The 26,551-nt window shown below is 36.3% G+C and overlaps 1 protein-coding gene across 3 annotated transcripts in view; it reads left to right on the top strand.

Annotated features, from left to right (window-relative positions):
* The window catches only part of PIK3C3 (phosphatidylinositol 3-kinase catalytic subunit type 3), a 138,980-nt gene that overhangs the window by 75,928 nt on the left and 36,501 nt on the right, over nucleotides 1-26,551 (top strand). For all 3 annotated transcript variants that reach the window (XR_012427135.1, XM_045377795.3, XM_045377794.3), the window contains 6 exons: nucleotides 4,198-4,329; nucleotides 8,070-8,198; nucleotides 9,154-9,223; nucleotides 11,057-11,121; nucleotides 14,049-14,133; nucleotides 20,510-20,584. Coding sequence is in view for 2 of the 3 variants with exons in the window: in XM_045377795.3 (XP_045233730.1) it covers nucleotides 4,198-4,329; nucleotides 8,070-8,198; nucleotides 9,154-9,223; nucleotides 11,057-11,121; nucleotides 14,049-14,133; nucleotides 20,510-20,584 (556 nt within the window). In the remaining variant the exon portion in view is untranslated. The remainder of the gene's footprint in view (nucleotides 1-4,197; nucleotides 4,330-8,069; nucleotides 8,199-9,153; nucleotides 9,224-11,056; nucleotides 11,122-14,048; nucleotides 14,134-20,509; nucleotides 20,585-26,551) is intronic.

The raw sequence follows: 26,551 nt of genomic DNA, 5'->3' as shown, positions 1-26,551 counted from the left end.
GTGCAGTGGCACGATCTTGGCTCACTGCAACCCCTGTCTGCTGGGTTCAAGCAATTCTCGTGCCCTAGCCTCCCGAGTAGCCAGGATTGCAGGCACCCGCCACCATGCCCAGCTAATTTTTCTATTTTTAGTGGAGGTGAGGTTTCACCATGTTAGTCAGGCTGGTCTTGAACTCCTGACCTCAGGTGATCCACCCGCCTCAGCCTCCCAAAGTGCTGGGATTGCAGGCGTGAGCCGCTGCGCCCGGCATATTATGTGAACTTCTTATCATGAAATTATAGTAATAAGAATGGTATATGAGTTTATATATATTGATATATTTAGTCTTCGTAACAACCCTATAAGTTAGGACCTATTATTATCCCAATTGTGAGGAGAAGAAAGTAAAGAGAGGTCAATTAATTTGTTTAATGTCATACAGCTAGTAAATATTGGAGTGGGGATTTGTACTCAGACATTCTTAGTCCATATTGTTATCCACAGTGCTTTACCACCTCTCATTTTAGCAAATTAGAATATACAATATATTTGATATGGAAAGAATCTGTAGAGATCATTTAGACTAGAACTCTTCTGAGAAAACAAAAGTCCAGAGTAACTTGCCCAGGGGTTCAGAACTGGTTGTTAGTAACAACACTAGCTTTGTATCTCTTCTCTCCTGGCTAGTACATCAGGCTTTCTCTCAACTCTGAGCTTTCCACTTGATGGGTAGAAGTAGATGAGTTCTTCACCTGTCATTTTTTCTGATCAGTAGCCTAAATGATACGAAGGATTCACTTGGTATGTGTTCCTAATTCCATTAGATAATTGGCAGGCCTTTCTTGGTGACCTTTGTAAAACAACACATTTTACTGTTCTTTAGACTTTTAAAGGAAAGCAGAGAGAGGAGGAAAAGATGAAGATTTGAGTCAGTGGTTCAGAGGCAAAGAATCAGGTCTAAAGAGAAATGCTAGCAGAGCCGTGTAGAAGAAGTAATGAGTAATGCTCAGCAGGTTAGAGAGGGGAAAACAGGCTGAGAGGAAACACAGTTCTGTTGAGTTGACATTTTCTTTGTTGTTGAGAAGAATCACAAACCTTGATCAAATAAATACATTTCTACTGCTGTTCCCGCCGTAGCACCTCTCCCCAGAGGTGCCTGTGTGGGAAACAGTGTGATTCCCAAATGCCCGCCAGCAGAGGGAGTGTCTGCTGCTCTGACCTGCAGTTTGGAGCTTATATTTGAAACCAGTTTGTTTTAGTGCCAGGAGCTCTTCAATTTAGCAGACACAGGAACCTTGGCAACACCTCCGTTTTAGCTCTTCTGGAGGCTGACCACCTATTTGAGACATCACCCAGAGTCTCCCCAAATAAATTTTGTGTTTCTCACATAGCCTATATTTTAAGCCAGACCATCCCAAATATAGTTTCCATATTGGCTGAAAATCTTTATAGGCATTTTATCATGATACGGTAAAAAACAAACTTAATTTTATTTACATATATTTACTAGAAACAAGCCCTGGCACCGTGAAGAAATGCAGAGAGAGCTCTCTACTACCATTATTGGCATTAATACTAGTAATATTGAAATAGCCACTAATCATATAAAATCATATGTAGCACTTTTTCATCCCTCATAATTTATTTGCGAGAGCTATATCACAGTGGGTATAGCAGTGTTAGATCTGTGGCAGAGTAATCCCTGAGTTAAGTGTCAGATGAGTGAAGAAAATGATAATATTGTTGTTGTCTTCTTTCCTTCGTTGATCTCTAGTTTAGGAAAAATTATGTTAGAAGAGGTCTGAGTCTACATATTTGAATTCTAATAAAATGCCTTTTTCATCTACTTTTTTTTTTTGAGACGGAGTCTTGCTCTGTCGCCCAGACTGCAGTACCGTGGTACCGTGGCATGATCTCGGCTCACTGCAGCCTCTGCCTCCCATTTTCAAGCAATTAACCTGCCTCAGCCTCCCAGGTAGCTGGGACTACGGGTGTGTACCACCACACCTGGCTAAGTTTTAGTAAAGATGGGGTTTCACCATGTTGGCCAGGCTGATCTCGAACTGACCTCAAGTGATCTGCCAGCCTCGGCCTTCCAGAGTGCTGAGATTACAGGCATGAGCCACTGCGCCTGGCCATCTTTTCCATCTACGTTTAAAATATATTAACACTTTCACTGTTAATATTACAAGTAGTCTCTCTTTACTTTATGATTTTTTAGGGGATATTACTCATTTATGTGTTCTACCAATATGAAATATGTATTGCATGCCTACTCTGAGCAGAGCACTTTTCTAGGTTCTTGGGATACAGTAGTGAATATAAAAATCTCTTCACTTATGGGGATCATATTCTCACTGAAGAGAGTAAATGCAGTAAGTAAGTAAAATGTGTGTAGTGTACTAGATCGTGTTATGTGTTATCTAGAAAAATAAAACAGAAAGGGGGAATAGGCAGTACTTGTGTCCAGTAGTAAGGCAGTGTATCACTTCTTAACAGAGTGGCCAGGTTAAGGCCTCCCTGAGAAATTGACATTTGAACAAAGACACCTGAAGCATGTAAGAAAGCAAGCTGGTCTTCTGGAGAAGATTGTTCCAGCCAGGGGAATAGCAGTGCACAGCCCCAGAGGTAGGAGCATGTGTGGCAGTTGTGAGAAATAGGAAGAAACCCAGTGTATTTGGAGCAGAGGGAATGGGTACAGTAATAGGAGATGAGGTTAGAGATAATTGGGAAATGGATGAAATTTTTCCTTGTAAATCATTATAGTCAATATTATTTTGACTGGAACACTGTGTAAGAGTAGAAGCTGTTGGAGGTTTTGAATAGATGGGTAACGTGAACTGGCTTTCATTTTAGCAGCTGCACTCTGGTTACTTTTGATAAGAAACTAGGAGGGTGAAAAGTTTGAAGAGGAGGAGCAATCAGAAAGGAGGCTATTGCAGTAATCAAGATGAGAAATCATGGTGGCTGGGTTCTTAGGGCTTATAGTGGTAGAGGTGGTAAGAAGTGGCTAGATTTCTCACCCTGTTCTTATTTTACTTTCTGATTATTTATTTATTTTAATCAGCACATCAACTAGAAATTTGTTAAGCTAGGATAACTTTACTCTCAAATTAGTTGATATTACTTCACATTAGTAGATCTGACCATCCATTTAGTTAAGGAGTAGATTTAGTGATTTTTGTAACACTTATGTAGAAATTCATACCAGTTGATCTTCAGTTGATTTTAACTTGAACTTTTCATCATTCAAGAGGAGATGGGATTATTACTGAAGGGAAATAATTTAATTTTACATCTTCTTTGTCCTTGAAACATATTATTTTTTCTGAACTTCTTTCACTGATTCCGGAGTTCTCTCCTTTGAGGCATACCCAGCAGCACAAAGCACTTCAGCTTCCCAGTAGCATCATAGTTGAAGTGTTTTATGCTGCTGGGATTGTCATGTCGAGTTTTCCCTCTTGAAGAACAAACTCACCTATTTAGGTGAGCAAGCCCTGCTCCTCAAGATTACAAGACTTTCCCAGCTTTTAAAGGAAATTGATTGTTCTTTTGAAATTGAATAGAAGGGGTTCTTCTAAATAGTATAGATGTTGCTTAATGATAAAGCTGTTTCATCATGACTTGAATTTCTTAGTTTCTGAAATATTAGCTTAATGCATTATGTATATGAGCTGAAGAAAATGTATGATGATATCCTAGGAAAAGTTTGACTGTACAGACTCAGTGAAAGTTAGAAAGTAGGGTTATAGTTCCTCCAAGTGAATTAAGTTTCCTTTTTAAACTCAAAAAATGCACTGGGGCAGCCTAATGAAATTTTTGCTTAATATTTGGTCATGCAAGATTAAACTTTGAATGAAATTTCAGTTTCTCTCTGTGGCTTCACAAGTCCTTGGAAACAGAAATTGAATGTTTAGGTCCAACTTGAATAAATTCCTGATTCTTTGTCAGCTTTAGCAAGTGAAATATATTCTCTGTCCTTCTTGTGAAAGTCTAGCCTTTCACAGTTAGGGATTGTTTGGTTTAAAGCATGCTACTGCTGTGGTTAGGGATTATTTATACGTGCTTTTCTCTCACATACAACACTATGTCCTTTATATTACTTTGGTGCTCTGCAAATATTTTTAAGTTAATAGAATCAATTTTTATGTCTTTACTGTATGTTTTATAAAATACTCTTCTATTTTAACCTAATTAATCCTTTCTGATTTGTTCTAGAATGAGAGACTACAGGCGTTGCTTGGAGATAATGAAAAGATGAATTTGTCAGATGTGGAACTTATCCCGTTGCCTTTAGAACCCCAAGTGAAAATTAGAGGAATAATTCCGGAAACAGCTACACTGTTTAAAGTAATTGTGGTGGATATTTAATGTGTATGGTTGGAACCTAAATCTTAAACTAGATCAGAGATACTACCTTGGAAAATTACTACATTGCAGAGATCATCTCTGTAATTCTAGTTGATTTAGTAAATGCTAGATCAAAGGGTACCTTTCATTTATCAGTGTGTTTCGATTTAAGATCTTCTTTTGTTACAGTACATGGGCATTTTTATATGATATGTGAAATACTTTTATATCTCTGGGTTGTTTTTTAATATTTAATTTTTTTATTGTTTTATTTTTGTAGAGATGGGTCCTCACTTTGTTATCCAGGCTGGTCTCATACTCCTGACTCAAGCAGTCTTCCTACCTCAGCCTCCCAAAGTGTTGGGATTACAGGCATGCGCCACTATACCCAACATAATATTTAATTTTTTGATCTAATTGTTAATCAGATCCATAACTACTTTTCTTTATGTAAACTTTTTTTTTTTTTTTTAACAGGGCAAATTGCAGACATATCATGCGTTCATTCAGTTCATGAGTTCAGATGGTTAGATACGAGTCCCAGTTGACCTTTTTAACATTTCTCAGTCTGACATCTGTTCCTCTTATAGAACCTTAAGTTTTTTCTTATATTTTCACGTGGCAATTCTCTTTAGTCCTTAATAGCATACCAGGCTTGGTGTTTTTTCTATTGACTGGCCACCAGTTCAGGTAGAAACAGCTGATGCAGCTGCCTTCTCTAATCAGGCTCAAAGGGCCAAAGGCCAGAGCATCATTATCTGTCAACATCATACTGAAAGATCTTTGTGAGACATGGTGTTTTATGTTTTGTGGTTCTAGTGGTAGAAAGGCGTAGTTGCATTGAATATTAACTTCACATGAGTTCAGAAAGGGCTCATAGAACAACAACTAATGTATATACACAGGGGTGTAATTATAGTAGCAAATAGTTCACATTTTTTAAAAAGGTATGTTTCAAGGCAGCCTCGTATTTGGTCATGGGTTGCAGCCCAGCTCATAACAACCAAAACATAAGTTTCATAAAGCAATGCCTAACCTTAACTGGGTGTTATGGACGGATAGTTTCTATTATTTTAAATGTTATTCTGTTGCTTTAATTTTAAATGTTGCTTATAACTTATTGGTTTTAAAACTCTCTAACAGATTACAACCTGCAAGTTAAAAATACTGGTATTACTATATGCAATTTGAAAATACTGGTATAGGAGATACCATGCAAATTTTTTTAGTCTGTGCTTGCAATCTACTGGAGACTGAAATGTAAAAAGCTATACACAAGGTAATATACATATAACAACTGGCATTCCTTTGAGCTAGAACTCCCAAAGAAGACCAGCTTCTAATATTCTTGAACACTAAGGACTCATCAAGAGCAGTGAATCAAAAAAGTAATTTTACCATTTTTTTCCAACCATGGTAGAAAAGAGTATCTAAGACATATAGCAGGGGTTTTAAGAGTGGAGTATAAGAAGATGTATCTCCCTCTATTGGTAGGTGGATTCTAGACTCATACTCTTTTTAATTATAACATATTATAATTATGTCTTATGACATAAAATATGGGAAATCTTTTTGACCTGAATATTCAGTCTTGATTATTTTTCTTTCAACTCTTAAGTATATGGGCATTCTTAAAAATTTTGAGTTGGAGTTCAGGAATACTGGTTCTGAGGCAGTTGCTATATAATATTAGTTATGTAGAGAGAGTTGCTACTTTGGCTCATGGATGCCTTTGAGAATCTAATGAAAGTGGTGGATTATGCACTTTAGAAAATTGCCCATATGCTTACAAATACACTGAAATTTCTGCATACACTTGCAGAGGATCTCTGGACTCCTGTTGTCCTTGTGTGAGCTCCTTAGAGCTGAAAAGGCTAAGGACCCTTATTTCTAGTAGTTTTAAAAGTAATTTTGTACACCTTAATGTAACAGCCAAAGCTGAATATTCATGAGGAGTGGACCCCTTACGGCACTGGGATAAGTGCTAGTTATCCTGTGGTTGTCTTCTTGCTTTAAATTTCAGATGAAATCTAAATTAGGTGAAATCTAATTGAATCTGAAAAAAGAAATCACAACAAAGATTCTCCTACCTGTCATTTATCTTTAGGAAGATTTCCAATTACTAGGGCTCAAGGTAATTTATAAAATAACATTTTTACCAGGAGTGATAAAAGGATATTCCAAATTTAAAGTAATTTAAAGTTCAGAATTCCAACTAGAGTTTGTAAGTTTTAAACATACATTCTCCGAACCATTTTCCATGGTTTTTTTTCCCCAGCATTTTATAGGAAAGTTTTCAAGCATACAGCAAAGTTGAAGGAATTTTACAGTAGACAACTGTGTATCTACCACTTTAATTCTGTCGTTAACGTTTTGCCATTTGTTGTGTCACATCTGTTCATCCTTCTGCATGATGTTTTTTTGCGCCATTATTTCTCTTGGTTATTACCATTTTTTTGTTGTTGTTGTTGTTTTTAAATCTCTTTGACTCATTTTTTTTCTCTGGATTAATATGTTTCTCCAAATTTTTGTCTTATATAATTTCTTCTCGATGACCAAACTCAATAGGGTCTCTCTCTCTCAGAACAATTTTCTAACCATTTATATCCAGACTATCCATCTTAGCATGCCACTTCATGTGAGGTTTTGTATGGGTCTCCCTTTCTAAAGAGAATTTAATTTCTTTATTTTTTTGTTGTTGTTATTGATTTAAACATATACCTAAACTAATTTAGACCTACATATAATTAAGGGAAGGACTCTGGGCAAAACGTAAAATTATTCCAGAATAAAAGATACAAGTATTTGAGACCTCTTCTCATTTTATAAATGAGGAATTTGAGTCTTAAAGCTGCACAACTAGTACAGATTGAGCATCTCTAATCCAAAAATCCAAAATCTAAAATTCTCCAAAATCTGAAACTTTTTGAGTGCTGACATGATGCCACAAGTGGAGAATCCTCCAGCTGACTTTATGTCATACATTACAGTCAAAACACGGTCAGAACTTTGTTTCAAGCACAAAATTACTAAAAATATTGTGTAAAATTACTTTCAGTCTATGTGTTCAGGGTGTATGTGAAACGTAATTGAATTTCAAATTTAAACTTGGGTCACATCCGTAAAATATTTTATTTATGTATATGCAAATATTCCAAAATCCAGGGAAGTCCAAAATCCCAAACTTTTGCAAGCATTTCTGTTATGGAATACTCAACCTGTGGTATACTTGCCATTAAAAAACCAGGGCTCTTGACTTTACATCTGGTACGTTGTTATGCTATACTGTTTCACCTTATTTATTTCAGTATATCTCTAAAAATAGAAAATGGTGATAGGTATATATAGAATGTTATCTCTGTATTAGGCATGATGCCAGACCTGTACAGTTTCTGATTGCCTTAGCAACTCTGCAGACGAGATGGTATCTTTATTTTACAAATGAGGAAACAAAGAATATGCACAGGACTGTTCAGCGAGTACGTGGCAGAGCTTGCAGTGTTCTAACCACATGACTGATTGCAGAGCTTGTGCGCCTTCTATCATGTAGTCTTCTGACAATTAGCTGGTTCACTGTTCTTTCCAAGATACCCTAATGTATCTCATTGAAAACCCAACTTGTTTTTTAGGTCTTGTTTACCTGTGTATTTATCTTATATATCAACATTTTCTTGTATGTATAATACACCTATATGCATTAATTCATGGCCAAATTTGAAATCAATATTTTTATTTTCCAGAGTGCCCTTATGCCTGCACAGTTGTTTTTTAAGACAGAAGATGGAGGCAAATATCCAGTTATATTTAAGCATGGAGATGATTTACGTCAAGATCAACTTATTCTTCAAATCATTTCACTCATGGACAAGGTGAACATGACCTTATGTTGGTGGGGAACATTTTTTTCATTTTGGAAGACTGTGGCTTAGTACATTTGCTGTTTATGAAACAGAAGTATTTGTAACGTTCAGGTACGATCCTAGAAAGCTCAACAGTCTCTCCTGACCTTGAAAAAATTTAGTTGCTTTTATACACTTCAGAATGGCTTTTGTGTTGAGTGTAAAGTGGAACTGCATATGTTCCATTAATTTTTTTTTCCAAATTAAGTTCTCTAAATATGGGATTTAGTAGTTTCCTTCCTCTTAGTCTATTAAATCTTTTTTTTTTTTTAATCTTTTTAATCCCTGGCATTAAAAAGTACGTGTTTGCCCTATTTCCCTTTTACTGAGCTCTGAAGTACTCTGTGGCCAGAAAGGACTGCAGGAAGTGATAGGAACAACCCTATTGTTCATTGAAAACTGCTAACAGAGATTTAGAGTAGATGAAAAATTTGGCATATCATCATCTGAGTCCGTAATAAATTTAATTTTGATGATCAAAGTTAAATTAACTAATTTTTTTTTTTGATGGAGTTTCGCTTTTTGCCCAGGCTAGAATGAAGTGGTGTGATCTTGGCTCACTGCAACCTCCGCCCCCTGGGTTCAAGCAATTCTCCTGCCTCAGCCTCCTCAGTAGCTAGGACTACAGGCATACGCTACCACACCCAGCTATTTTTTTTGTATTTTTTAGTAGAGACGGAGTTTCACCATGTTGACCAGGCTGGTCTTGAACTCCTGACCTCAGGTGATCCACCTGCCTTAGCCTCCCAAAGTGCTGGGATTACAGGCGTGAGCTACTGTGCCGGGCCTAAATTAACTAATTTAAACTTAATTTAGGTTAATTTCCTAAATCTGTATTATATAAAACTGCTATACTATTTGCCCACAAAAGTGTCTTTTAACAGTCTGTACATTTGGTTAATATATTTTACCTTTTGATCAAAAGCTGTTACGGAAAGAAAATCTGGACTTGAAATTGACACCTTATAAGGTGTTAGCCACCAGTACAAAACATGGTAAGTTTATTTTACATCATTATTTTACTTTAGTGTACATTGTGTGTACTTTTTCAAATTGAAAATTTTTAAGTATGTTAGAGATACAAATAATTTCCACTTGTAACACTGAAGACAAGTTGGACCTTCCTGCCTGCCTCCCTTCTGTCTTTCCTTCTTTCCTGTTTCTCAGTAACTACTGGTTAATTTAACTACTGGTTAATGTAGTTACTGAGAAACAGGAAATTTCAGACATTCCTGACAATCCTGTAGACACACACACACACACACACACACACACACACACACACATCCACATGCACAAACCATCTGAGTCTTTTGGAGATGAATAATCTTGGGAAGTTTGGTAGAAGATTCCCTAGGAATGCTTGCCTAATGCTTACTGTAAATTCCATAGTCTTGCTACCCTTCCTACTTTATACTAGTAGTTACTGAGAAACAAAATATATGCTTTAGGTTTCCTATCCTTCCGCTGGCCACTCCCAAATCTTTTTGATGCCTTAATTACTCTTCTCGGTTTCTTCTCAGAATGATCTTTTAAAAAGTGCAAATGTGCATCTTTACGATCCTGCAAAAAATCATTTATTAGCTTTCATTTTCTCTTGGGACAAAGACCCCAAAAACCTTTACCTAGCTTCTAAGTGCTTGCATAGTGTGACACACCCTGTATCTATCTTTCAAGCCTCTTCTTTTTACCACCCTTCCCCTGCATCCTGGGCTTTAGCCATACTGGCTACCTTCTGTTTTATCTAATGCATTGTGCTCTAAGGCCTTCACATACACTGTGATCATTGTCTCGAACATTCTTGTCTCCATGGCCTACTAACTTTATTATCCTTGAAAACATGGCTCAAATGTCAGATGTCCTTCGATCCCTACTGTAAGTTAGATGTCCTTACACTACTTCCTTTCATAGTACCCTTTATTCATAGTATTTACCCCAGTGAAGCTTGTAAGCTTTAAGATCCATGTAGGCAGCGTCAAGCATCTATTTTTACTTACTTGGCAAATTTCTTCCGACATGGTCAAGAAACAATAAATACCTGTTAAGTGAATGAGTGCCAACTATTCTGTATTTATGATGCAAGAATAAATGAGATATTTCTTACTCTACAGGGGTATAGAATCTCCTAATTTGCATGCAAATTATTGTCCTGTAGGCTTACCAGAACCAGATCATGATAGTTTATGATCCTGAAATATTGTTTTCTTTATCCAGCTTTTATTTTTTAAATATATCCATTGTTTTATGCTTCTTTTGTCTTCAGATTTATCAGACTGACTTTTTCTCCTTCTCCCACATACTGTCTGTCTCCTTTCCCTTTTGGTTTTTTTTTGGTAGTTTAAGGGATTTACACATCTGTCATTACCAGGAAATGACAGAAGATGGAATATTAGACAAAAGGAGCCATTACATACAGTTTTACATGCAGCTTTTAGAATTAGGTGATTGTAATCCACAATTCTAGATTTCTTATGGTGATTTTAAATTTGGAATATTTTAATTGGTATATGTTGTAAATCTATAGAAAGAAGAAATTTTTGATGCTAGATTTAAGAAGCTTACTATTAGTTTTCATTCCTCATGTTTTATAATAGAAATCAGCCTAGAGAAACATACAGACTAAATCAGCTTAATTTTTTTTTAATGTTTTCTTATAGGTCGTATGACATAAATGCCAGTACAAACTTAATATAGTGTACATAGATCTTTTTAAGTTGTTCAGATATGGAATGCATTTATTCACAGATGAAGATTATTCTTAGCAGAACCTTTATTTTTCTTTCTTAACCAGTAGCTATGCTTAATGCATTGCATACGTTTCTGTGTAGGCTTCATGCAGTTTATCCAGTCAGTTCCTGTGGCTGAAGTTCTTGATACAGAAGGAAGCATTCAGGTATGGTATCAATAAAGATTATGCAATTCGTGAATATATTCTTGTCATAAAAAATTCAGTCTTTATAACATAGAGTTAAAAATGAAAGTCTCCTTTTATCATTTTTCTTTCTTCAAGTTTTTTTCTTCCTTTATTCAGAAGTAAGCATGTTTGCAGTTGAAGATTCTTCCATTTGTTACCTGCAAATACTCAGTTCCTTGAACAATGCATGTGTGTCAAGGGATCAGGCATTAATTGGTGAACACAGCCTGACCAACATGGTGAAACCCCGTCTCTACTAAACTCACAAAAATCAGCTGGGCACAGTGGCACACACCTGTAGTCCCAGCTACTTGGGAGGCTGAGCCAGGAGAATTGCTTGAACCCAGGAGGTGGAGACTGCAGTGAGCTGAGATCACATCATTGCACTCCAGCTTGGGTGATAGAGTGAGACTCTGTGTCAAAAAAAAAAACAAAAAAAAACCCAGAGTTAATTGGTGAACAAATTAAAATTTGTTAACGTTTGTACTTGCATTATATTCCAAAGACTGGAAACATTGTAATTTATTTGATATTAATTGATGAGCACTTTATTTCCAGTTTTTGTTACTCAGAACACTACCACAATGATATTGTTGCTCATCTGTCCTTTGTACAATTATTTAAGACCCCTGTCCTCTCCCTGCAACCTGTTGCTCCCCTTTAAATATGAGAAAAGGTCAGTGGTTCCTGTGACAAAGTAATGAATATGTTTGGATTTTTTTTTTTTTTTACCCTTTAAATACATGGATTAGTTCTTGTAACATCTTAATGGTTTATTTTTGTTTTTTTTTTTTAATATAATTTTCCTGCTTCCCTATGTAAAAAAAAGGCGTGTAATTAAAACAAAAATTGATACACCCAAGATGAAAGAAACAACATAGAAGGGCTTGCTAGAAGATGTTTGATACAGCGTGTTTTTGCCTTTCCCTATTTAATTATTCCATTTATTCAGTATGGGAGTCAGATTTGTAGAAAAGTATTACTCTGATTCTTTTGCAAAGCAAGTGCTTATTCTGTTCTTTGATTTGGGGTACAGTCATGTGCAGTGGTTAAAAGCTCAGGCTTATGACATCAAACTGCCTGGGACTGAATTCCACCCATGTTACTTTCCAGCTCTGTAACCTTGAGTGAACTGGTTCACTCTCTCTGCAGAGAAGAGTTAACATGGTAGCCCTAAGGTTGCTATCTTTAGAAAGGCCTGCTTGCCAGGAGATTGGTCACTGGCTTTCAGCATGTTCCCTTTGCTTCCTAATCGATAAGGGTGGTTCACTGTGCCTAGATTGTTCAAATAATATGCTTTATACTAAACAACCCTGGAACTTTATAGTTGCTTGACAGAGGTTGCCTGGGTGACCAGTTCCCGTTAAAACCTTGGGTTCTAAGTCTAATGGGCTTCCCTTATCAGAAACATTGCACTAATGTTACTGCTTTTTAATTTTTATTTTTGGCTATTGGAAAAGAAGCTCACTGTGTCTCTTCACAGGACAGAGAGGGCTAGGATGCCTGTGTATGAATTTCTCCAGATTTTTTCTGTGTGTGTTTTCCATGTTGATTCTACTGTGTATCCTTTCTCTGTAACAAATCTTAGTCATGATACAGCTACATGTTTAGTCTGTAAGACCTTCTAGCAAGTCAAACCTGTCAGTGGTCCTGGGGACCCCTTTAACATACCCCTCAAGACACAGTTTTTGCATCTGTAACATTTCCGTAATAACCCATATTACTCTAGGATTGTTCTGAAGAGGACATGAAGTGTACTTAAAGTTTTTAGCATGGGTCCTAATTGCCAACGTTGTTTCATAAAGTTTTTGATTACTTATGTTGTTTTGTGTAATTATGATTTTATAAAATGAAAACGGTGACAGTTTGTATACTGACTCTTGGCTGCACATCTGATCTGTGTAAGTCATTTACCTGGATCATAGATCACATTCGGCTTTACTTGATAATTAGAAGTTGTTTTTCAGTAATTAAAAGTTGTTTTCTGAAACTGTAACACTTCTTGTGTCTCCTTGCTACACATCTTCGCGAAAATCGTAGTGTTGCCAAACTTCAAATTCTTCGTATCTCATTTTGGTTTGTTTGCATTTTCCTGATTATGTGTAAGGTTGAACATATGAAAATTTATGTATAGGCCATTTGTTTCTTCTGTGAAGTGCATGTTCGCATCTTCCTATGGCCCATGTTCCTGTTGTGTTGTTTATATTTTTTGTATAGGTTTATAGGAATTTTTAAAATATATTCCAGATGCAAATCCTTTGTCAGAATACAGGGTATTCAAAATAGGTGAAAACATAGGATAAACTTTTTTTTTTTTTTTGAGTCTCACTCTGTTTCCTTACTGGAGTGCAGTGGCACGATCTCGGCTCACTGCAACCTGTACCTCCCGGGTTCAAGCAGTTCTCCTGCCTCAGCCTCTCGAGTAGCTTAGACTACAGGTGCCCGCCACCACGCTGATTTTTTTATTATTAGTAGAGACTGGGTTTCACCCTGTTGGCCAGGATGGTCTCAATCTCTCGACCTTGTGATCTGCCCGCCTTGGCCTCCCAAAGTGCTGGAATTACAGGCGTGAGCCACCGCCTCTGGCCAGGATAAACTCATTTTCTAATAGTACGTTAATTGTATTTTCAGATAATATGGTCTGTGGTGTTTTTTTGTTTGTTTGTTTGTTTTTTGCCTCTAAATGTAAAAGAATAGGTGCAATTGGTAATCTGGGGTTGAGCGGGGGAGGGGTGCATTATACACAGTTTCCCCTAGTGGAAACTCTAGTGTATTTATTGTACTCTTACAATTCTTTTGTTCAGTCAGCGTTTCTCATACTGTATTTTGATTAAGTTTTATACTAGACACTTGTTGGTCATTGTTTATAGTTTCAAAACACCTAATTTGTTTGTTTGTCTTTTCAGAACTTTTTTAGAAAATATGCACCAAGTGAGAATGGGCCAAATGGGATTAGTGCTGAGGTCATGGACACTTACGTTAAAAGCTGTGGTAAGTGTTTCAGGCTGTTACTTTCCATTGATCAAATAAAGAAGAGCAGGCCATCCTGATACTGCCATAATCATAAACATTTAGAACATGTTAATATTTAAATGCTCTGTAGGAAGAGTAAAAGATAAATGTTGATTAAAGTAGTCATTAATGCTTTGACATAATAGTAGTAACAAGATGTAAATTGTATTTAGTCTTCAGGGATATATCTTTGCAATCACTGAACTATTTTATAATTGCAATTTATCTCTTCCTGGAAGCTGTTAATTTTCCATTAGATTTTCTCCATTTTTGAATAACAGAAACTAAGTAGACCATGGGAAAAGTCTCAATCAGAAATAATTGTGCTTTAGATAAAGTTTAAGAGCTAAGATAATGGTGCTTCATTAAGAGGGTGCCCTCATGGTATTTTAGAGTCAGTTCTTATGGTCCATTCCTAGAAATAAGTAAGCAGTAGTAGTATTTCCTAGAAATATATAGTAAGTGACATAGGGATTAATTTTTATTCTTCAGGCGTTTATGCCTAACTTCATGAAGCTTATATTCTAGAGGAGTTTTTTTTTTTTTTTTCATTTTCTTTTGTTTTTTCTTTTCTTTTCTTTTTCTTTCTTTCTTTTGCTTTTTTTCCTGGATACAAGGTCACATTCTTGTCACCCAGGCTGGCTAAAGTGCAGTGGTGCAATCACAGCTCACAGCAGCCTGGACCTCCCAGGCTCAGGTGATTCTTCCACCTCAGCCTGCCGAGTACCTGGGACTGTAGGAGGTGTGCACCACCACACCTGGCTGATTTTTTTTGCATTTTTCTAGAGACAGGGTTTTGGCATGTTGCCCAGACTGGTCTCAAACTCCTGGGCTCAAACGATCACCTGTTTTGGCCTCCCAAAGTACAGAGATTGCAGGCGTGAGCCACTATCCCCAGTGTGTTTATTTTTTTATTTAGATGTTTTTTTTAATTAGATTGTTTAAAGGAGGATTGATAAAGGAATTGGCACTAGAGTTGAGCCGTGAATGGCATAGGGTATATGATATGTTATAACTTATATAAGTGCTATATTTATGCTTATGTCCATATTTTTGCCTATACTTAAGCTGGGAGAGCAAGAAGAGGGCTTTCTAGTTAATTGTTAAGACTGTATTTTAACTTGCATGTTGTTTTCTAGTTTAAAAGTTGCTTTCCTATACATAGTATTTTTGTGTTTTTCACAACACCCCTGTGAAGTCACCTTCCAAATTATTTTGGAGCTTATTCTGAAATTTATTGTTGATGATACATTTTTGTCTGAAAAACAGAAAGAAAATGAAGTTTGAGAATATGGAAATAAAATTGTGTTTGTATATGTTACAATCCTTTATAGTTTTAATTCTTGTATTTACTGTAGGAATATAAATGTGTATTACATGTAACTGAATTTGCTCATAAACATGATTACATGCAGTATTTAAAGACTTAAAATCACTGAAGGTTTTGAGAGAAAATGTTTCTCCTTGTCCTCTTACTCTGTATTTCTCTCTCTCTTCCCTCCCTCCTTTCTTGTTTTCCTTCTTTCTTTTGAATGCCCCTTTTCTGTTTTGTTTTTCTCAGAGTTTCAAGTCTATGTTTTCTGTGATCTAAAAAATTACATATCATCTAAAGGCTCAACTAGGCTGAACATCCAAGATGGATCACTCACACGATTGGCAGATTATACTGTCTTAGCTAGGCTTATAGTGAATCACCTACACATGACCTGTCCCTGGCTTGGGCCTCTCAGAGCTGGGTTCCAAGAGCAAATATTCAGACAGACAGGAAATGGAAAATACTGGTTTCTGAAGGCTGGGGCTGGGAAGTTGGTACTATATCACTTGTGTTATATTCTGTTGTTCAGAGCAGTCCTAGAGCCTTCCTGGATGTGAGGGGACAGAATATATATAGATCCAAGCTCTGGATGAAAAGGATGTCACAGAATTTGTGGCCATTTCCCTTAGTACCTTTTTACATGAGGTGTTTTACATACCCCCAAATAATTATCTTTTACGTTTTTACTTGTAGCATAGTTATTGTAAACCTTTTAAAGTCATAAATCTGTTTAATAAAGAAATACTTTTTCCACACAATGTACATGCACATACACTTGCCCTGTCAATATTGACTAAAATTTGAAAATTCTGCTCATTTAGTAAAATTATCAGAATGGTATGTTACAGGTACGTGCTTAATGTCATACCATTGTGTCTTTTGTGTAATGGTCCATTTTTCCCCCAAGAGCTAATGAAAATATGACTGACTTTTTCATGGGGAAAGAATAGCAATTTAAATTATCTTACCTATTGGACAGTTAAATTCACATTACATCTTATTTCTCCCTTTTTTCCCAACATTTCACCTGTGTTCATCCCTCAATAACTGATTTGATGGCAGCTCTTCTCTTCATCTAGAATAGCCTTCTGTTTCCTATATGGCTTCCTGTATGACAAAATAATCTGTGTGTAACTTCCATTTTAGAAAATAATGTTTTAAGGTTTTTGCAGGGTGTAAGAAAAAACAATTGATAATAGTTTTGGTGACATCTTTTCCAGATTAAAGTCTGTATCATGCAGATAAATGTGGGAATACTGTTTATTCTCACATACACACATATCTTTACTAAGTAAAGGGAAATAGGATCGGTGGTTTATTTGTCTTTATAATTTTCTTTAAGTCAAAGTTTTTTTTATAAAAACAATTTCAAGATGTTTTGCATCTCACATGGAGTAAAAAAACTAACAATATTGTTTTAACAAGATTTTCTTGGACAGAAATAGTGTTTCCATTATTGTATAAAGAATAATTTTCCCTAAAAATTTTCTAGCAAATTTATTTCAGGTCATCTTAAATCATTCTGAGTATTTTCTTTTTTTTTTTTTTTGAGATGGAGTCTCGCTCTCTCGCCCAGGCTGAAGTGCAGTGGCGCGATCTCGGCTCACTCCACCTCCTGGGTTCATGCCATTCTCCTGCCACAGCCTCCCAAGTAGCTGGGACTACAGGTGCCCACCACCATGCCTGGCTAATTTTTTGTATTTTTTTTTTAGTAGAGACGGGGTTTTACCCTGTTAGCCAGGATGGTCTCCATCTGACTTTGTGATCCGCCCTCCTCGGCCTTCCAAAGTGCTGGGATTAAAGGCGTGAGCCACCGCGCCCAGCCCAAATCATTCTGAGTATTAATTATCTCTTCAACATTTCTGAGGATTGTCCCATTCTTACCTCAAATGTTTTGTTGTTGTTTTTCAGGATGTAGCCTTGTTTGAAGTGCTCTGCTGAGTATTGACACTTTAAACTATTGAAGCACTCTAAATTTTCATCTTTACTATTAAATATGACCCTATGTCGATACATATATTTCACTTGACTAAACATATTTATCAGAATGACCATCCAACATATTTATGACCATAACCCAATGAGGCAGGGCAAAAGACCCTTATTCATTTTCCATTTCCATGTAACAATGAAATATCACTCTCAAACAAATTTGATGATGAGTCGTTTATATAAATATTTTGCTTTATAATTAGAATTAAGCATAATTCATGTATATCTAGTTACATGAAAATTTTAGGTCAGAATTAACTGTTGCAACACGGGTGAATCAGTATTCTGTAGAGCTAGCTAAACAACTTAATTAGTGACAAAAACCAATTGTACTTTATAATTAAAAAAAAAAATGAGAATAGTGAGTAGGTCTGGATTGAACAACTCAGCTGCACTGATGTACAGTGATGTTATTTTTGAAAATTGCAGGAGTTTCTCTTGTCTTCATATGCACGTTATCAGTAGTTTAGTACCCTTGAGTAGCAGCTAGATTTCTAAGAATCACATATTAGAGAACCTAAGTGTACTAAGTTCTCGTGTGTTCTCAGGGTACTCTACTGAGTTTCTCTTTAGGGATATCTAATTTAATATCCCTCAGTAAGTCACTTAGTTATTTTTCAATGGGGAGTCTTTAGTCAGTTTTGAAGTTGTATGTATTGTGGCAGTTTTAGAGCAGTGCTACTTAAAGTGTGATATGTGGACCCACAGTATTGTGTTTACCTGGGAACTTGTTTGTATTACAGAATCTTGGGCCTTGCCCTGATTCTGTGATCAGAATCTGCGTTCTAACAGGATTTTCAGGTGATTCTTACGTTCATTAATACACTCGAGTTTAGAGAAGACTTCTCAACCTTTGGTGTGCATAGTAATTTTTGAAAGCTTGTTACAATGGAATTGTGGCTGCTGCCACTAGAAATTCTGATTCAGTAGGACTGAGGTAAGGTTGAAGAGTTTACATATTTAATAAGCTTTCGGGTGATAGTGATACTGCCAGTCTGTGGGATCACATTTCGTGTAGCAATGCTCTAGATCAAGGGTCAGTAAGACTTTTCCCCAAAGCTTTGCAGGTAGTATTTTAGGCTTTTCTGTTTTTTTTTTTCTTTTTTTTTTTTTGAGATGGAGTCTCGCTCTGTCGCCCAGGCTGGAGTGCAGTGGCCGGATCTCAGCTCACTGCAAGCTCCGCCTCCCGGGTTTACGCCATTCTCCTGCCTCAGCCTCCCGAGTAGCTGGGACTACAGGCGCCCGCCACCTCGCCCGGCTAGTTTTTTGTATTTTTTAGTAGAAATGGGGTTTCACTGTGTTAGCCAGGATGGTCTCGATCTGCTGACCTCGTGATCCGCCCGTCTCGGCCTCCCGAAGTGCTGGGATTACAGGCTTGAGCCACCGCGCCCTTAGGCTTTTCAAGTCAGATGATCTATGTGACTGTTCAACCCTGCCATTGTAATGCTCAAGCCAGTATGTAAATGAATGAGTAAGACTGTGTTCAAATAAACTTTACAAAAACTGAAGGGAGCCAGATTTGGTCAACAAGCCGTAGTTTTTTCTCCCTTCATCTAGATACCCTTTAAGTCCTCCTCAGTGGACCACTAAATGTTATCATTGCATTCCGCTGCAGTTAACATAATGTACATATAGTGACTTAATCATAAGAGTTTATTTTCTGTTTTGTGACAAAACTAGTTGTAAGAGGTTGCTGTTGTTCCAACTATTTAAGGTGGTTAGGGCAAGGTGAAGGCTCTGTGATTCTCTTGCCCTTTTCCTTACGGTCTCAAATAACTGCTGCAACTACAGTCATGATGTTGCAATCTAGACAGGAAGGAGGAAAGGCCTGAAGGGCTAACCTCCTAGCTGAGTCAGCCCTTTGCTTAAAACTGCTCTCCGTGCATCTACATTTGCTTACATTTCATTGGACACAAATTCCAGCCCAGTGACTTTGGACAATACCATTAATTCTTGGAGCCTGAAGTTTTTCATTTGAAGGATGGTTATCATACTTAACTGGCATCATTAAAAGGGTTAGAAATGATGAATATGATATGCCTAGCTAAGAGCCTAGCCTTCAGTACATTGTAACTGTGATTGTTATTAATACTATTTTTCCAATGATGATACATTGCTTAAGTTGCTTTTGGACTTCTGGAATGGCCTTCAGAACCTGAGTCAAATGAACCGTATTATTTACTGAATTTGAGCAAGGTTGTAAGTTCATTAACAGGTCGTCCCATCTTGTTTTTACACATGGGCTGAAATAAACAGGTTTTGGTAAATATTGCTATAATTTTATATGTGTACAAGTTGTATTTATTGTCAGGTTATTAATGGTAGAAATAAACATAGTAAAAAAAAAAAAAAAAAAACCTCCAAAAAGGTGCTATTTGCTAAATTCTGTGTAAGTAGTTTCAATAAATGCTAAATTTTCAGACTTTTTTTTAGAAGAAAAAGAAAACAGAATACAGCTAGAGCCAATGCCTCTGCCTTTAGTCTTGATCATATAATTTTTCTTAATGCTTTAGAAGATTATTGCATGAACTTCATAAATGTCTTTACCACTCAAATGAATGCATTTGGTTTTCCATCTGCTTCCATGTCAAGATTATTTTTCCACAGACTTAAAAAAAATTTAACCCTGCATTTACTTATGTTATCTTATAGATAACATGGTTATGAGTTATGAGATAATTGACAGTTGACTTTATTATGTGTATTTCTGTAGATACTTCTTTTTTGATGTCATCTTTAACTGTGTCCAATTTGATATTAGAATTGCTAGGCCCATGTTATAATTAAGGTCTTCTTAACCTAACTTAAGTTTTGATGCAAGTGACTTTTGTAATTTCATAGAATTCTGCAAGATTTTCTGTTTTAAATAGTACTTTGAGTTTCAAGTGACAGACATAGAGTTAAAGATTGCATATTTGAGAATTTAGGTGAGAAACCAGAGACATTAGAAAACAACTGATAATAAAGTTGCACAAACTGCTTTTATATTCAGTAGAATGTATAACCTGGTTTGCATTTGTTTTCACATTTTTTTAACTGTTATTGCAGCTGGATATTGCGTGATCACGTATATACTTGGAGTTGGAGACAGGCACTTGGATAACCTTTTGCTAACAAAAACAGGTAACAATTAATGGCTACCAGTAGACATACATTGTATTTGCCCATGGTTTTTACCCCTGAATCTATTTACTAACAAGATAAATTGTGGCTGGGCGCAGTGGCTTACGCCTGTAATCCCAGCACTTAGTGAGGCCAAGGTGGGCAGATCACCTGAGGTTGGGAGTTCGAGACCAGCCTGACCAACATTGAGAAACCCCGTCTCTACTAAACATATAAAATTATCCGGGCGTGCTGCACATGCCTGTAATCCCAGCTACTCTGGAGGCTAGGACAGGAGAATTGCTTGAACCTGGAAGGCGGAGGTTGCAGTGAGCTGAGGTCGTACCATTGCACTCCAGCCTGGGCAACAAGAGCAAAACTCCATCTGGAAAAAAAAAAAAAAAGATACATAAGTGAAGATAAATCAGAGAGTCTTAAAAATTCCTTTAAATGTTACCTTGGAAGAGGGATAGTCCTTTCCCTTGTAAGAATTGCTTTAGTAATAATCCTACAGATGGTCGTTTTGCACACACTGCTGTACTGGAAATGCCTCTTTTTATGGAAAGCCCATAATGGATACAAGCAGCTCAGTCTCTTACTGTATAGCTCTAGTTAGATTGTTAAAATGTCCTTTCTCTTACAAAGTGTGCTTAATTCACTTTAATATCTACCTTTAATTATTTGCTTTTCCCCTTGGGGTTCTGTGCGATAATCATTCTCAGCGCCCTTTGTCCTGACAACTCTTTAGCCCTATGTGTTTATCTTTATGCAGACAGCTTCCAAACTTACAGCTTTTTACCTCAGTCCGTTTCATTACCTTCAAATTGAAATATCGAACTGCTTACTTGAAATTGTCATTATATATGGCCAGTTGTAAAAGTTTATCCTTTCCTCTACTACCTACCTAAAACCTGCTTCTCACCTCATTTTCCCGTTTCAATAGATAGCAACATCACCTACACAGTTGTTCAAGCTCTAGACCTCAAAGTCATTCTTAATATGTCTTTTGGCCTCATCTCATATACTGAACCTATTAACAAATCTTATCTACTCCTCAACTCCAAAATACATCATGAAGTTACCTACTGTCTCTTCATTTTTACTACTTTCACCCCACTTGAAGCAACCAATACATGTTGCCTAAACAATTTGAATGAAATCTGAACTCTTTACTGGGGCCTTGTGGCTTGTCCAGGCAGGCTTTTGTCTGAATGTCAAACCACTCCTGCCTCAGACAAGAGCCTTTGTTATTTTCTCTTTCTGGAAAGTTCTTTATTCAGATCTTTGCTGGGCTGACTTAAGTTGAAATTCTAATGGCATAACTTTAGAGAAGCCCTTTCTAACTCTTTGATCTGTAATAACATATCTGCCTCTTCCTCCAGTGCTCTCTACTTATTACTGTTTTGTTTATAGCACTTATCACTAACTGAAGTTACCTTTTTTGTTTAATTCAACAACTATTTATTGAACACCTAGTAGATGCTGGGAATACCAAAGTTAACAGAACAAACAGAAATCCTTGCTCTCCTAGAGCTTGTTGAGTTCTTATCATTGTCTTCTCCCATTCAGGATGCAAGTTCCATGAGAGCAGGAACCTTTGTCCGTTGGGGTTACCCCATGCCTCCGGACCTTGAACAACACCTAGCTAAGGTGTTCAATAAGTCAGTGTTGAATTAATGATGAATAAATACTTGTGTTCTTCCATGATCCTTTTTATTTTCTGGCCTAAATAATTCAAATTTCTTCAGCCTTCTGCAGAAAACAGATGTTTACGTTACTCTTTAAATTGGTCTCTCAAAACATTTTCTGTTTTGTTTGTATTTCTCCAAATTGTGATAATAATTTAACATAATACATCAAGAATAGTCTAATTATTAATATAATGACCCTGTTAATTTATGTAATTTGGAATGTCATATATTCAGTTTTTAATTATTACATATGGAAAATCATCTGATCGAACTTGCATGTGTCATGTCGTGTCTGTGTCAAAGCCAGTCAGTCTCCTTAATAAACAAGACCAAAAGAATATAATCTGATTTTCATGGAGATTCTTGGCTGATTTGCTAATTTAGCAGAGGATATTTATAAATAAACATCATGGTGTGTTTGGAGAGAGCTGTAATTTGAAAGTTTCATGTGTTATTTTCACTAGCTCTTTTTATTGGTGGAATCTTTTAACCACAAGAGTTAAGCAACAAAAATGATTCCATTTGTTTCTAGATTGTAATCATTTACAACTACAATGAAATTGTTTAATATAAAAAGTAATATTACATCTGTAATATTATATTCAAAAATTCTTTTTTTTTTTTTTGGAAATTGATAAACAGTGTAAAACTTTTTCTCTTGGACTTTGAAAAGTGCCCTCATGTATGTGTATTTGTGTGTGTGCGTGTGCGTGTTTTAATGGGGGTATTTAAGAGTAAAACCAGAAGGAAGAGTCTACGTAATATACTTTTTTGGCCCAGGTCTCAGTCTTGTTTAATGGAAATTGAATTAAATCTTAGAAACAGAAGCTTTAAGCTTTTGTTAACAGTTTTCCACTAGAGGGTGCTCCAAATTTGCTTTTTTTTTTTTTTTTTTTTTGAGACTGAGTCTGGCTCTGTCGCCCAGGCTGGAGTGCAGTGGCCGGATCTCAGCTCACTGCAAGGCAAAACTTTAGCCTCAAATGTGCATAAATAAGATGCACCTTTTTTCCCTGTTAAAACAGCAGTTCATTTTTTCTTAACTGCTCTGTAATTCTTTCATCCCGTTACGTTATGCAGTTAGCATTTTAAATCTTTGTTACTAAGGTACATGTTTTCAAATTTTTAGTTTTGGTTTGGATGAAATTAGATTCTATAAGGAGAGACTGAGTATGTCAAGACAAATAGAAGTATAATGCATTCCTCAACTTCTCACAATTTAAAATATTTTTAAAAAATTTTGTGTCTCTAGTCATTTTTACTGAGAGTCTGTATTTCAAAGCGGTTTTAAGTTACATTTCATACATGTTGTAAATAGACTTTGTATAGTTCAAAGTTAATTTTGAATGTGCCTCATTGCAGGAAATATATTCCAATGTTGTTAGTTTAAAAATGCCTCAACTATCATGAAGATTTGTCCATTATATATTTTGAGTTTATTATGCCTTCAAATTGAAAACTTTGGGTTCTCTTATGTAACTGTCCAATCTTTCAATGGCTGATGGAGCATTTTTTGATAATCAAGTCACATTTCTGTTTTTCTGCAAAACATAATACCTTTGTTTTCTGTTCTCATTTGCCAGCACGAGCAGGTTTAGAGTCTAAGATTCCGCTTTAGATTAAAGTGGTTTTGAATTGTAATCAGACTTCCACTGTATCATCTGTGTCTAGTTTTTTGATATGGGGGATGGAGCAGAAGAAGGAGACATGCAGATTTCATTTCACTGATACTTTTGGGGGACTTACCCCAGACAAACTATTCCACCCTGTAAATATAGATTAAATAGAAAATGATCCAGCTAAGAACTCTGGGCGTGTGAAAGAAAATGATTCACTGCATATAGAGAATGTCAAAATCTATACAAGAGTAATGTTCTGAAATGCAAAATATTCATCGCAATTATGGATTTCCCAGACTTTTTTTTTTTGGCCCATGCTTTGTTTTTGAATACTTTGAACTTGGTTGATGTTTACTCAGCTTGTGCAGCAGAGGGCGCTGTGTATCCACCATAAATGTAAAAGTGTAGAGTCAGTGTATTGTCATGTGATTAATAATAACGCTGTTTTCTTGAAACAAATATGGGGTGAGTGATATTTTATTAGTGCATTACTATCGAATTCTTATTACTATAGAATTCTTTGGACAAGAAATTACAAAGCTAGACTGTGATATGGGGTTGAAAAATAATAGATTTCCCACCCCTCCCGCCAGAGTTATTGTCCTTAGGAGAAGCTTTAAAAACCTTACTTAGGGCAATCAGTTGTGGCAGGATTCAAATGAAACGTAGTTTGAGTTTATCCCAGCTCTTTGGAGAAAGGTTAATTGTTTTGTTTTCGTTTTTGAGAGTTTGAGGAAAGAGGGAGAGGCAGTATAACTTAAAAATATGTTCATTGCTTATGGTATACTTTTTAATACAATCAGTATTTGAAATTCATTTGTAAATGACTGAAAAACCTTCACAAACGTAAACAGGGAACTGCTATCTGTACTAAATGAAAAGATCATTGTGAGTCCTAAGGATGGCTCTCCTGATCTTGAGTTGCCATTTGTGAGAGAAGTAGTAGTTTTTTTGTCTGCCTTGCCACTTTAAAGTAATACGCTTTGAACCTTTTGTCAGAGAGCTCAAAGTAAAGAAAAATGGTTATTCTTATTGTTATCTTAATTGGACATTTTCTTTCAGTATAGCTCCTGTAATACAGCGTTCTCTAGAGGGACAGAACTAATGGAATGTGTGTGTGTGTGTGTGTGTGTGTATAAAGGGGAATTTCTTAAGTATTAACTCACACATTCACAAGGTCCCACTATAGGCCATCTGCAGGCTGAGGAGCAAGGAGAGCCAGTCTGAGTCCCAAAACTGCAGAACTTGGAGCCTGATGTTCGAGGGCAGGAAGCATACAGCATGAGAGAAAGATGTAGGCTGGGAGGCTAGGCCAGTCTCTCTTTTCACATTTTTCTGTCTGCTTATATCCTAGCTGTGCTGGCAGCTGATTAGTTTGTGCCCGTCTAGAGTAAAGGTCTACCTTCCCCAGCCCACTGACTCAAATATTAATCTCCGTTGGCAACACCCTCACAGACACACCCAGGATCAATACTTTATCCTTCAATCCAGTCAAGTTGAAACTCAGTATTAACCATCACAACTTCTATCCTGATTTTCTGTATTATTCTTTAGTTTTATGTGAAATTGATTATTTTTTAGACCAAGAAACAGTCTTTCATAGTGGGTAATTTGTTCGGCTCTAAAGGCAAATTTTGCATTTATTTTGCCCCTCACACATTGGGTGATTTTGGGTAAGTTACATAATATACCAGTAACTCAGTCTCTTCTTCTGAATCTGTAAATAATAACAGAACCGCTCTCCTTGAAAGAGATAAGTAGACTTTTGCTTGGTATTTAGCACATACTACTCATTCCTTAAGGGCTATTAGGTTATGTTTGCTTGTTTCTTTTACCACCGTGAGATGAATAATGCCTTTTTTTTTTTTTTTTAACTTATGTGGTTGTTATTTGGACTCATGCTATTAGAGAGAAGAAAATAGTTAATATATTTCAAAAATTTCTTTTTCCCACTTTCTGTAATTTGGGTATTTGACTCCTTCAAATCTCATGTTCAAACTTCATCCCCAGTGTTGGAGATGGGATCAAATGGGAAGTGTTTGGGTCACGGGGGTGGATTCTTCATGAATGGCCTGGCCCTGTGCTGGAGGTAATGAGTGAGCTCTTCTGTTACTTCCATTGAGAGCTGGTTGTTAAAAAAGAGCTTGGCACCTCCCCTCTCATGCTACTATGTGATCTCAGCACATGCCAGCTCCTCTTTGCCTTTGTAGATTATTGATCTTTGATACTAAAACTATTATTGAAAAATATTGCATCATTGTGCTTTTAACTGAGTGAAAACTGCTAGTATATTGTAAGGGTTTAAGTAATAAGTATTGGGAACAGTGAGTGGGAGTATAGATATCGGGAACCTTTTTAATTCTGAAAATACAGGTTTTGCTATAAGAATAAATTGCTGTTTGTTACCTTCTTTTATTTCTAGGTGTAGCAGTAGGGCAGTAGGAAAGATACAACATTCACATAAGACAAAAGGCATTTTAATGGAAAAAAATGGTAAATAAATGTCAGGTTATATAAAAAAAATTGAAGAGTAGGAAATTCACTGGAGTAGTGTGTCAGGGAAGATTTTTTGAAGTTGGGAATTATGTGGAATCTTTAAAAAATAGAGTTTGGATTATAAGGAACAGCAGAAGAAAGTCAAGTATAAGGGGGAAGAGTAAGAAGAGGTATGAAAAACAGAA

This window comes from Macaca fascicularis, chromosome 18, assembly GCF_037993035.2.
Source record: "Macaca fascicularis isolate 582-1 chromosome 18, T2T-MFA8v1.1".
Lineage (NCBI taxonomy): Eukaryota > Metazoa > Chordata > Mammalia > Primates > Cercopithecidae > Macaca > Macaca fascicularis.
Note: the sequence above shows the minus strand (reverse complement) of the source record. Positions and strands in the feature narration are given on the sequence as shown.